A 12686-nucleotide genomic window follows, 5' to 3' on the forward strand; every position below is an offset into this window, starting at 1 on the left:
ATTTCATTTTTAGGTACCCAAAGTTAAGAAAATTATTTTTACTTTGTGCTTGCATTAGGGAATAAAGAAAGAAAAGAAAAAAAGAAGTCTAGAGGTCGGTTTTGGAATTGAAACCTGCTTTCATAGGCTAAGAAATCGAGTTTTTTGAGGGATTTTTGGCACTTGGATGGGTATTTGCCTCAGCAACCAAATCAAGGCGGATAGTCCATTTAATACTGGAACAGGTATATTCTCAAAACACAATTACTTTCTTTATGTAGAGTGAAAGAGAGAACGGTGAAATTATATTTACTAGAGAGATTTAAACGATAAATTCAAAATTTGTGATCTTTTTGAGTTGTTTTTCTAAAACTAAGAATTCATGTCCTCTGCATTTTCTGGTTTGCCGTATCATTTGCCTTCAAAGGTAATAAGATACCTGAAACTTCTAATGCTGCGTAGTCTACTATTTCTTCATTGATTTTAATTGGTGGCAACTAATTTCTTCTACACATTGCATATTACAAATAACACGTGAAAAGAAAATTCTACCACCAGAGGAGGTTTGTGTACTTGAAGGGAAAATTGTTATGCTTCGAACTCTGAAATATTTAAGGTTCATTTTGAAGATATAATATGAATAACAATATTTCTCCCTTTTTTAACAACTCAAATTTTTGGACGAGTCTATAGTTTTAAAGCATACAATTGTTCTATGTTTAATTCAAAACTGTTTCCTACTTATGAAAATTCTACTTTTCAACCCTTTGATGAAAAAGAAAATCTGGTGCTGGTGTGGTATGCAAGTGAGGACTGTGAACCCTCTTTTTAATGTACTTGTATGCTTTTTGTGCAATTCACGTGATGCTTGAAATTGAAAGCCTTGAATATATTGTAACTGTAGTCTGTATAGTCTGTATTAGTATGGTTTTAGGTTTATAGCGTGTCATTTTGGCTTTCGCAATTTTTTCACCTTGAAGTGCCTATTAGGGTTCGAGGCTTTGCGTTTTGCTCTTTGCGAAATTTCAACAAGAAATTGGATAAATAACTGTCTAATCTGTTTAAAATAAAAATATTCAATTTGACCAAAGAACCCTAATTATCTGTGTTAACTTTTAGATTTCAATAGTGAATTTGTGATCTATTGGTGATGATTAGGGCTTTCTCGATGTGAATAAAAGAATTTGGGTCATTTTCAAAAATCTAGGCCCTCGTTTCACTGGGAGAAACCACAATCTATTTCAAGAACTACTAACGAGTATATTGACCAGATCCAAAAGGTAATCCATTCGTAAGTCTTGTAATCTGCATGATCACTGTATTTGTTGGTGTGTATGATTTTTCTAAATTGCAACTTTGCTTTAGTAACAATGCTGGCAATAAAAACATGAACTGACGATTAAAAATCAGAGGTGGGCTAAAGTGAATGTTAGAATTTTGATTCTTAATGCTATCTCCTATCATGTGTAAGTGTAAAATAGTTTATAGTTGATTTGAATAACTTAGTTTGATAGAATGATAGGTAAAATGTACAATTGTTATTTCCCTAAGCTTGATGATCATGTTCATATTTGTATTAGCGTTTGATTTGATGTTCATGTTCATATTTGTAATTTTGTATTAGCATTTGATGTGAAATTTTTGTTTCAGGGTCGTGAGTTGTGAGTCTTTTGACAGTGGAATTCTCGAAGGTGTAACTCTACAGTTTTCGTAGAAATTCTACTTCTTAAGTAAGTAACGGCTTGCCTTAACTTGTTATTGAAGAGATTGGAAATGTTTAAAACCTTGTCAACTTATATAATTGCAGCCTGGTCGGCTTATATGATTGCTTATTGTACGATGAACAATTGCACAGGCGCACGTAGTAACTATATTTGAAACTATAATTGTGAGATGATTGAGATATTGTGTAATTATTTTTCAACTTAATCATTGGACATCTGATATACACTTCTACACTATGCCTCCTAAATATGAGTCTGGTGCTCAAAAGCGAAAAACGAAATGAAATAAAATTGCATTAATTCAAAGTCAAGCAGGGGATACTAACAAGTACTTCAAAAACAACAATGTGAATGCGTTGGATGAGAGTGAAGATGAACTAGAGATTCAACATGCCCATGTTAATGAAGTAGACGATAAGGATGAAGCAGTGAGTTAACCTGTTGATGTTAACGAAGTAGATGATAAGGAAGAAGAAGTGATGAAGACCGGTTCTAATAATGAAGAAGATGATAAGGAAGAATAGGGTTGCTTTTCTCTAAATTTGGATGATTCCGGGAATTGGAAAATCATTGATCAAAGAACAAGGGATTACTTAGTTGAAAGAGGTCCAAAAAGAGTGGATGACATCTCGTTTCCGAAAGACTATACAAATAGACATTTCGATTCTTCACAATATAAGCGGTTGCTACCAAATGGGCAAACAGTTGACAGAAGATGGCTAGTATATTCAGTGTCTATGGACAGGATTTTCTACTTTTGTTGCAAGTTGTTTAAAACACCAATAAATGTGACCAAAGTTGGCCACCTAGGTAATGATGGATTCAAAGATTGGCATAATTTGCATCGCTCTATTAAAAGTCATGAAGAAAATGAGGAGCATTTACGTTGCATGACTAGCTGGATTGAATTGGAAAATAGGCTTCGAACAAAAACTACAATTGATAAAAGCTTTGAATTGTTGATTGATGTTGAAAGGGAACATTGGAGACATGTATTAACAAGGATAATCGCTACTGTGAAAAGACTTGCGAAAAACACCTTGCCATTTCGTAGAGATGGTGAAAGGCTACATGTTGAGAACAATGGCCTATTTTTACAAATGGTGGAAATGGTTAGTGAATTTGATCTAATAATGCAAGAGCACCTTTGACGGACTAAAGCAAGAGAGATTCAATATACGTATCTTAGCAAAAAAATTCAAAATGTGTTGATACAATTGTTGGCTAATGAGGTGAGAAGTTCTATTGTCAAGAAATTTAAACATGCAAAATATTTTGTAGTTATACTTAATTGTACTCCAGATGCAAGTCACGAAGAGCAAATGTCTTTAATTGTACGATTTGTAGATGATTCAGCAAACTTACCTATAGTTGAAGAATATTGGCTATAATTTTTCTAGGTAGATGACATAACGGGACTTGGAATTGCAACTCAGCTTCAAAAGGCTTTGATAAAACTTGATCTCGATATTGATGACATTAGAGGGCAAGGGTATGACAACGGATCTAACATGAGCGGGAAGCACAAAGGTTTGCAAAGAAGATTTCATGAAATGAATTCCCGAGCTTTCTATACTCCATGTGGCGTTCATTGTCTAAATCTAGCATTATGTGATATGGTGAACTGTTGTTCCAAAGGTGTATCCTTCTTCGGAGTGATACAACACATCTACACATTGTTTTCCTCTTCTATCAAGCGATGAAAAATTTTCAAAGATAATGTACAAGGGTTGACAGTGAAGCTATTGTCACAAACACGCTGGGAAAGTCATGTTGAGAGTGTGAAGCTTATAATGGAGCAAACTGCACAAATAAGAGATGCATTACTTGATTTGGCAGAAAGTAATGAAAATCCTAAAGTAAAGTGTGAAGTTGAGTCATTAGCAGCACATGAACTTCAAAATTTTGATTTTTTGCTTGGCATGATAATCTGGTACAAGTTGTTGCATGCTGTCAATATTGTGAGTAAATTTCTTCAAACCGAATCCATGGATATTGATCATGCTATCTACCTCTTGCAAGGACTTGTTTCATTTCTTGAAGAATATAGAGAAATTGGATTTGCTATTACCAAGGATGAAGCTACAAAAAAGGCAAGCGAAATGGGAATTGAAGCTTTATTACAGAAAAATGCATAATTCGAAGCAAAAAGCAATTTGATGATAGCGGTAGTGATGAGGTAAAGCAATCAGCAGAAGAATCATTTAGAGTTGAGTGTTTTGTTTTTATAATTGATCAAACTCTATCTTCTCCGATGACCCGATTTGAAAATTTTAAACAACATGATGACACATTTGGATTTTTGTTTACTTTGAAGAGGTTAAGGATTGTAGCTTTTTCAAGTTTGTTGAACTCTTGTATGATTCTTGAGAAATATCTTCAACATGATGGGTGTTCGGACATTAGTGGGGATGATTTATGTTCGGAGTTACAAGTTTTGAGGTGTTATATACCAAGTGAAGCAACAAGTGCAATTGAAGTGTTATAATATTTGAAGACAATGAATGTTTGTTTTACAAATGCTTATATTGCTTACAAAATTTTGTTAACCATACCGGTAACAGTTGCATCCGCGGAAAGAAGTTTTTCGAAATTGAAGTTGATCAAGACCTATCTCCGATCAACTATGTCGCAAGAAAGATTAAACGGGTTGGCTATGTTATCGATAGAGAAAGAAATGGTTGAGCAGCTAAATTATTCATATTTGATTGATATTGTTTTCCTCTAAAACAGCAAGACGAATAGTATTTAACTAATTGTTTCAAACGTTATTGGTTTTGATAATTGATAATATAAATCTTTTCTATAATATATTTGGTTGTTGTTTTAATGTTAATTTTTCAAGTTAGTTATGGGTCGCATAATACATCGTTGAAGTTTGCGTTTACGTTGATTTTATCGGGGGGCCTAATTTCCAGACTTCACCTTAGGCCTCGAGAATCACAGGACCGGCTCTGACTATCCAGCATGACATTATTCAGGTAAATTAGGAACTCGAATTTATCATCATCCATGAGGCTTTATCTAATATTCGAATACTATTTCTTCAGGTACAAACCAAGATGTCTAATTTGTAGAAAAGAGAAATAAATCTTTATTATCTTACATGGAACATAATGGATGGTAGCAATTTCTACAACCCCGAATGCAACTGCAAAATAAAAGGTGATATTTCCATGTGCCAAGTCACTAGATTCTTGATCGATTTAGTTTGCTTGGTGATAGCAGCTATGCAAAGAGGCCTATTTCTTCTTTCTAATTTTTCTACAATCTACACTTCTGTCCACATTCAAAACAATTTTAACAGCCTTCCAATCACCTCCTAGAGCAGCTGGATATAAAAATCGGGAACCTTCAGAGTACTTATACTATGTAGCATATATAAAATTAGAGGACATTCCCATGTGCATAACATATATAATGCATATGTAGCACGTATAAAATTAGAGGACACTTCCATGTGCGTGTAACGTATACAATGCATCAACTCTTAAAGTCTATGAGTAGAAAGGATAACAATTTTATTACTCAATTCCAAATTCAGAACTCTCGAAAATACTAATGAGTCTAGAAAAACTCCAAAATCTCATCCAAAATAATTTTAAAACCAGTATTTTTTTTTTTGCGCACTTTAAGGGATAGTAATAGATTTCATGTCTCTTCTACGCAAACATGATACTATACACATTTGCACTTCATTAATTTGCTCAACTTTGGTATTGGTATATTAAACTCAGAAATTGACCGCCAAAAGCTCTTAGATGTTGGACAAGGATTAACAGTGTTCATATTGGTATTGGATATTGGATTTTCAACTCTAATTTCAATCTAGCTAGGTATTTGCTATAAATTTGAATGAGATAAAAACAATTAAAAGAATACCAAAATATTAATAGAGAAATGCATTCTTATGCATGATTAGGGAGAATATTTACTTAATTAAATTAGGTGGTCTAAGTAGCAAGGAGTTTGAACCGTCATTATATTCAAATGTGCGAGAAATTTTTTAGTACTCATGGAGTATGAAAATCAGTACTTTCTGTCACTACTTAATTGACATGTATATTATTATATGTTAATATTTGTGATTCCGTCTTAAAAGATTAACTTTATTAAGAGGAGTAATTCAATTTTTTATAAGTTGGCCTATATTTTCATTTTTAATTGATGTGGAATTAAGCATATCAATCTTGAAATTCATATGCTCATTTTTCAGTCTTAATTTGATCGAATCGCTCATTAAATTTTAATGGGTTCTGATACCATGTTAAAATTTATGGTTCCATCTTAAAAGGTAACCTTATTAAGATGAGTAGTTAAATCATTTATAAATTAGTCTATGTTTTTCTTTATTAATCAATGTGGGATTTTTATCCCTTAACAATCTGTTTCCAATCGAAAGTCTCAATTATTTAATGCACAAGTTAATTAAATAGTAACCGAGAGTGCTAGAAATTTCTCTGGCAAGTTCTCCCAAATGTATAAGCACTCTCTGAACGTTCTCTAAAAATGTAAAATGACACAAAATTGGCAGCAATTCATTCAATTTTCTGAAGTTTCTGCCTCTCTCTTGCTCCCAAAATTACAGACATTTTCTAGGATTTGAATCTTGTAATATATAGTATAAATTTATCTTCTTTATTAGTATATTTTCCGAGTTTTGAATCTTGTTCATCGCAATTAGAACATGGGTATTGTCTAATAACCAAAGTGCACTGATGCAAGGTGAGTTTTTTATGGGGAATCCTCGTGATGAATATCAGACCGACAACCAGGAAACAATTCATAACGGAACAAGTACTAGTTGTAGAAATCCCAAAATCAATTATAGGATTATTGTATGGTATAATTAGAACTAAGTAAGGAAATGGTTTTTTCTTTCTTTCTTAAGTCAGAATATTATTTTCCTTTTCTTCACAATTGTATTGTAGTATATATTGAGGCATAATGGTGTAAGAATAGTGTATGGAAGAGAAAAAAGATTATTTCTCATTGTGTCTTTATTAACTTTATTGTAGCAGAGTACGGTGAAACCCAAAATAGATTCGTAATGGCGAAAACACCGCCAATAGTAAAAACTCGACCATCTTTGAAATAGAATCCGGTGAAACCGAAGTCATCCATATTGTGAATTCAATTGGAAGTGATAATTTCCCCTTCCAACTCACAATGAGAAACTTTAGAGAATGGGCTCAATCAATCAAGTTGGTGATCGATAGGAAAGGAAAAATTGGGTATCTTACTGGCGATATGAAGAAACCCATGGATGCAAAACTTCCAACAAAAATGAAAATCGGAAAACTCCATGGTAATGTCTTAGCTTGTCAGTTCGATGAAGAATTGCCAAGATCTATCTCTTCATGGTGACTACGAAGGATATATTGGATGCCGCTAAGAGATGTACTCCAACGCGGAAGAATTTTCCCAAATCTTTAAAATTAAAACTAAACTATGGCAGGCCAAGCAAGAAGAAAGGGACATCACTGAGTATTACACGGAGATGACTACCTTCTGGAACGAATCGGACCTCAGCATTGACGAATAATGGGTTTGTCCAAATGATAGTGTTCGATACAAGAGAAGAGTGGAGAATGAACAAGTGTATGAATTATTGGCTGGGTTGAATAGGGAACTAGATGATGTGACAGGTCAAAAACTTGGCCATCGGCCAGCCCCCACCACATGTGACTCTTTGTAGAAGTAAGGCGAGAGGAAGTCGTTGGGTGATTATGCTGAAGAAAAAACTGGGTCTGAAAAACCATCTGATTGAAAACCAAGATAGAACACCAGAAATCACGACTTCCAAACCACAATCAATTCCACTGAAACACAAAACTATACTTCGAGTTTAATTCCGAATAACTAGAACAACTCTAAAAAATGTTTTCCGACCTGCAGTCATTTGGCTCATCAACCACCTTAGCCCACAGAAGTAATTCCCTAAGAGCTTTAAACACCATTGCACTCTCTAAAGTACCATGTATTATTGACTTTGGTGTGTGTGATTATATAACAGACTCTCACCATTTATTCCCTTCATATTCACCTTGTGCTGGTAATCCCAAAGTCAAAATTTGCAGATGGTTCTCTCTCTCCGGTAGCTAAAAAATGGAGTATTTGAATATCTAATTCAATCATACTCGAACGTGTTCTACATGTCCCAAATCTATCCTGTAATCTACTATCCATTAGCCAATTAATAAATAGTTCAAATTGCTACACTAACTATTTTTTCTTCTCACTATGTTTTTTTAGCACCTATCATCGAGGAAGATGATTAGCAGTACTAAAGAGTGTAAGGGACTCTACTACTTTGACGAGATTGATATGAGTAAAGAAAGTCGATTTGTTAGTTGTGATTCTACATTTGTCCCTAAGAATAGTGAAATTCATTTATGGCATTATAGAATGGGTCATCCAAATTTTTAGTATCTAAGAAATGTATTTCCTTCAATATTAGAATAAAATACCTTCTGATTTTAATTGTGAAATTTGTGAACTCGCAAAATATTATCGCTCTTCATTTCCAAAATCTACATACAAAACATCTAAACCATTTACTTTGATCCACAGTGATTTATGGAAACCATTACGAACCCTAATTGTACCTACACAAAATGGCTTCTTATATTCATCTGCGACCATACTCGAATCTATTGGTCTATATACTAAAAGAAAAAAAATTGATGTCTGTTTTGTGTTCATAAATTTTCATTCTATGGTTCAAACCCAATTCTAGACAAAAACTCAAATTCTACGCATGGATAATGACAAAGAATATTCAATAATATGCTAAAAATCTATCCCCAAGAAAATGGAATAATCTACCAAAGCTCATGTGTCGATATAGCCCAACAAAATGGAGTTGTCGAACGAAAAAGTAGACATCTACTTGAGGTAGCCAGTGCCCTAATATTCACTACAATTATATACAAGATTTTTTGGGGCCACGTCATTTTAATATCAACCTATCTCATCAACAAAATGCATAGTCGCACTCTCAATTTCGAAACTTCCTTCTGAAAACTCAAGAAATTCTTCCCCAACTTCGATCTCACTTCCAATCTCCCTCTAAGAATAGCCTTTGTCCATATACATTCTTATTACCGAAGTAAGCTCGAGCCCTGTGTACTTAAGTATGTATTCATTAAATACTCACCTACACAAAAATGGTATAAATGTTATGATCGAATAACAAAAAAGGTATTTGTCAGTCTTGATGTCACTTTCTTCGAGAACAGTCCTGCTTTCAAAAATCCTCCCTTCAGAGAGAGAACTTAAGTTAAGATTGGTTCTTGGAATCTCTCTTCATCCATCTGAATCTATTTTGAACACTGAACCTACAACACCACTATGCCCTACTATGCCATTTATAGAAGGTAATTTGAACTCATGGAGAGAACAGAAAGAAAAACATGACAAAGAGATCATAGTTTACTTAAAAAGGCCAAAATCAAAGGATAAGGACAAACTCACACTCAAAGCACCAAGAGAATCGAAACCAATGATAGCTCTAGATGAGCTTTCTCCAAAATCACATGACATTGATTTACCTATTGCTCTTAGGAAAAAACTAGATCATGCACTCTTCATCCTATCTCAGATGTTGTTTCTTATAAAGCTCTATCTCCAAGATTTTCAGTTTTTGTATTTAAACTTAAAGATACAGAAATTTCGAGAAATATTCAAGAAGCCTTAAAAATTTCCTGGTGGAGAAAGGCAGTTATGGATGAAATGAAAGCTTTAGAGACAAATGAAACTTGGGATGTGATGAAACTACCAAAAGAAAAAAGACCTTTTAGGTGGAAATGGGTGTTTAATGTGAAATATAAAGTAGGCAAAATAGTAAAACAGTGTAAAGCTCGCCTGGTTGCAAAGGGATGCACTCAAACTTATGATATATATTACACAGAAACATTCGCACCGCTTGCATAATTGAATACAATTCATGTTCTCCTACCACTAGCAGCATACATGAATTGGCCACTCTAACAACTTGACATTAAGAATGCATTCCTGAATGGGGAGTTGGAAGAAGAAGTCTACATGATGCTACCACTTGGATTCTCCAATATAAACGAAAAAAAATAAAGTATGCAAACTGAAAAAAATCTCTATAGGCCTCAAACATTCACCTAGAGCATGGTTTGATAAATTTGCAGACGTGTTGAAAAATCAGAGATAAAAACAAGGGTAGTTAAGTCATATTATGATGTTCAAGGTATTTGACGGTGAGACAAAGATCATTTTGATCATATATGTTGACGATATAATCCTCACTCGAGATAATACAGTTGAGATAGAGAGACTAAAAAGGGGTCTAGCTACATAATCTGAAGTAAAAAATCAAGCACAAATGTGAATTTTCTAGGAATGGAAGTAGCAAGATCAAAGAAGGGTATTAGTATCTCACAAACGAAAATATGTTTAGGATCTCTTCACTAAAACTAGTATGCTTGGGTGCAAACCAAGTGATACCCCTATGGACATTGGAAGAAAATTCAGAACGTCGGAGAATCAATTGAAAATGACATATATTAGCGACTGGTTGAAAAACTAATCTATCTAGCACATACTAGACCTAACATTGCATTCGCGGTAAGTGTGGTAAGCCAACATATGCATTCTCCAAAGAAAACTCATCTAGAAGCAGTATATAGGATTTTGAGATATCTCAAAGGCTCTTTTGGGAAAGGATTATTGTTCAGAAAAATGAAAAAAGAGAGAGAAATATTCACTAATGTAGATTGGGCAATAGCAATAAAAGATCAACCACTGGTTATTGTACTTTTGTGTGGAAAAATTTTGGTTACTTAGAGTAGTAAGAAACAGGTTGTGATAGCCAAAGCAATGCTGAAGCAAAATTTAGAATATCTTTCAAGGAATATGTGAAGGACTATGGCTAAAGAAACTCTTTGAAGAATTACAAATTACAATGAAATTCGCAATTAATCTATTGCGATAACAAAGCAACTATCAGTATCTCACTCAATCCCGTTCAACATGATAGAACCAAACGTATAGAAGTGGACAGACAGTTTATCAAGAAGAAACAAAAATGGAACTATCTGTATGATCTAGGGTCTTACCAAAGAACAAATTGCACATATATTCACCAAATGGCTACAAGGACAAAATTTTGATGATTTTATCTACAAGTTGAATATGATCAATATCTAAAATCCAACTTGAGGGGGAGTGTAGAAATCCCGAAATCAATTATGGGATTATTGTATGGTATATTTAGAACTAAGTTAGGAAATATTTTTTATTATTTCCTTTTCTTCACAATTGTATTGTAGTATATATTGCGGCATAATACTGTAAGAATAATATATGGAAGAGAAAATACCGATAAAAAAAATGTACGGAAGAGAGAATTTTCTCACTGTGTCTTTATTAACTTTACTACAATTGGGAGTAGAGCATTAGACGACGTTGGACCTACAATAACATTGGCAGGCAAATGTCCCATTTCTATGTGCGTGTAAAATTGACAGCTACTACTATTGACATTGGAATGAATGCAGAAACCAACGCTCGACAAATTGTTGAAGAATCAATCCCAAAATATTCTAGCAGTGGCAAGGGGCGTCGAATATGATAAGACTAACCACACACCGGCTAATGGCTTTGGGTAATGTGTACAGCTAGCTCCATCCTGCCCTTGGTATTGCAAAGCAATCCTATAGTATTTCGTGCTAATTGAAATTCAACAAACGAGCACTGACATCGTTTTGCTCTTTTCATTAACAGTGGATCTATCCATGTTAGTAATGATGAATTCGTTCGTGATTTCTTGTCTTTTCATTTTAATGCATGTGAGTTCTAATTTTCTGGTGGACTACTCTACTTGATTTAATTTGGACTGCAATGATAGTTGTGATATTTATTTATAAATATATATAGAAGAATACAAAGACTAATTAATAAGAAGAGAAAGCTTTTCCACTTTTTTCACACTCGATAAACAAAGCATTTTATTTGAAAATACAACAACAATTAAGTAACAACTAGAAAACTAAAGGCTAAACGAAGCCTTTTATTAGAAAATACAACAACAACAAAGTAGAATAAAGCTTCTCCACTTTTCTTAGTAACAACAACTAGTATTGTAGCTCCTTTTATTAGAAAAGCCTGTGCTCACCTGGTCGGAACATAAACCTTGACGGTCGGATTGTTGAGCGGAATACAGAATACCATAACCTAAAATTTAGCATTACATATAAAGTGACCGGAAGCAAAGCAAGACCAACAACCATTTTTGGCGATATCCCTGGCTTTTCTTCCTTGTGGACCAAAAAGTAGGTAGCACTAAATTAAGTCCATGCAAATGATTGAAGCAAAGAGTGTAAATAGTCCAACCATGAACTTTACCGTTAATATATATAGAAAATCATCTTCTCCATAGCCTGAAGTTAAGATAGACAAGAACGTCATTATGGAAGCTGTCGAGCTAAACATTGCCAATGCATTAGATGTAGCAAAAACTGTGAACCTCCTGTTGTGAGCTACCTTATTCCCATTTGGTACGATAAAGGATGCATTTAATGCAACTGTGGCAGTTAAGTTTGCGACAACCATGTAAAAAGTTGATGTGTCCTTCATCCACCTTTCACTAGCTTCCCGTAACTCCTCATGCTCCTACATGAACAACTCCCTAGGTGTTTTGCCCTCTTGGTCTTTCTTGTCATTTTTCCCTCCTGAATGACCCAATGTCGAAATGCCACCTCGATGGGTGGCCCACACACCTCGAGGGTGTATGGTGGGCCACCCGACGAGGTGGCACACAGTGATAGGACTGTCACACCATCAAGTGGTGCGACTGCCTCATGGAAGAGTTTTCCCTCCCGAACATTGGAAGACTGAGGGGGAGACCGTAGAATATTCTCCACCTCCTGCAAAGCTTACTCAAATTAATGTATATTGCATAATCATTAAATTTTTAACTCTAACGAGAGGAATTAATTTTGTATCTTGTAG

The 12686-nt window shown here is 34.3% G+C and overlaps 2 protein-coding genes across 2 annotated transcripts in view; one reads left to right on the forward strand and one right to left on the reverse strand.

Moving 5' to 3' along the window:
- Positions 1–361: 361 nt before the first annotated feature.
- LOC111408305 lies at positions 362–4191 on the forward strand. Its single transcript, XM_023038078.1, has 8 exons — positions 362–406; positions 1138–1259; positions 1630–1670; positions 1787–1840; positions 2019–2131; positions 3104–3233; positions 3420–3796; positions 3889–4191. Exons 1-8 carry the CDS (start codon positions 362–364, stop codon positions 4189–4191), a joined length of 1185 nt encoding a protein of 394 aa, XP_022893846.1.
- Positions 4192–11262: 7071 nt separating this feature from the next.
- The window catches only part of LOC111408306, a 2769-nt gene continuing 1345 nt past the window's right edge, over positions 11263–12686 (reverse strand). The window contains exons 4-7 of the mRNA XM_023038080.1: positions 12455–12601; positions 12081–12347; positions 11851–11909; positions 11263–11389 (exon numbers count right to left, since the gene is read on the reverse strand). Of these exons, the coding sequence (XP_022893848.1) occupies positions 11263–11389; positions 11851–11909; positions 12081–12347; positions 12455–12601 (600 nt within the window). The remainder of the gene's footprint in view (positions 11390–11850; positions 11910–12080; positions 12348–12454; positions 12602–12686) is intronic.

The sequence above is a fragment of the Olea europaea genome, chromosome 13, assembly GCF_002742605.1.
Source record: "Olea europaea var. sylvestris chromosome 13, O_europaea_v1, whole genome shotgun sequence".
Classification (NCBI taxonomy): Eukaryota; Viridiplantae; Streptophyta; class Magnoliopsida; order Lamiales; family Oleaceae; genus Olea; species Olea europaea.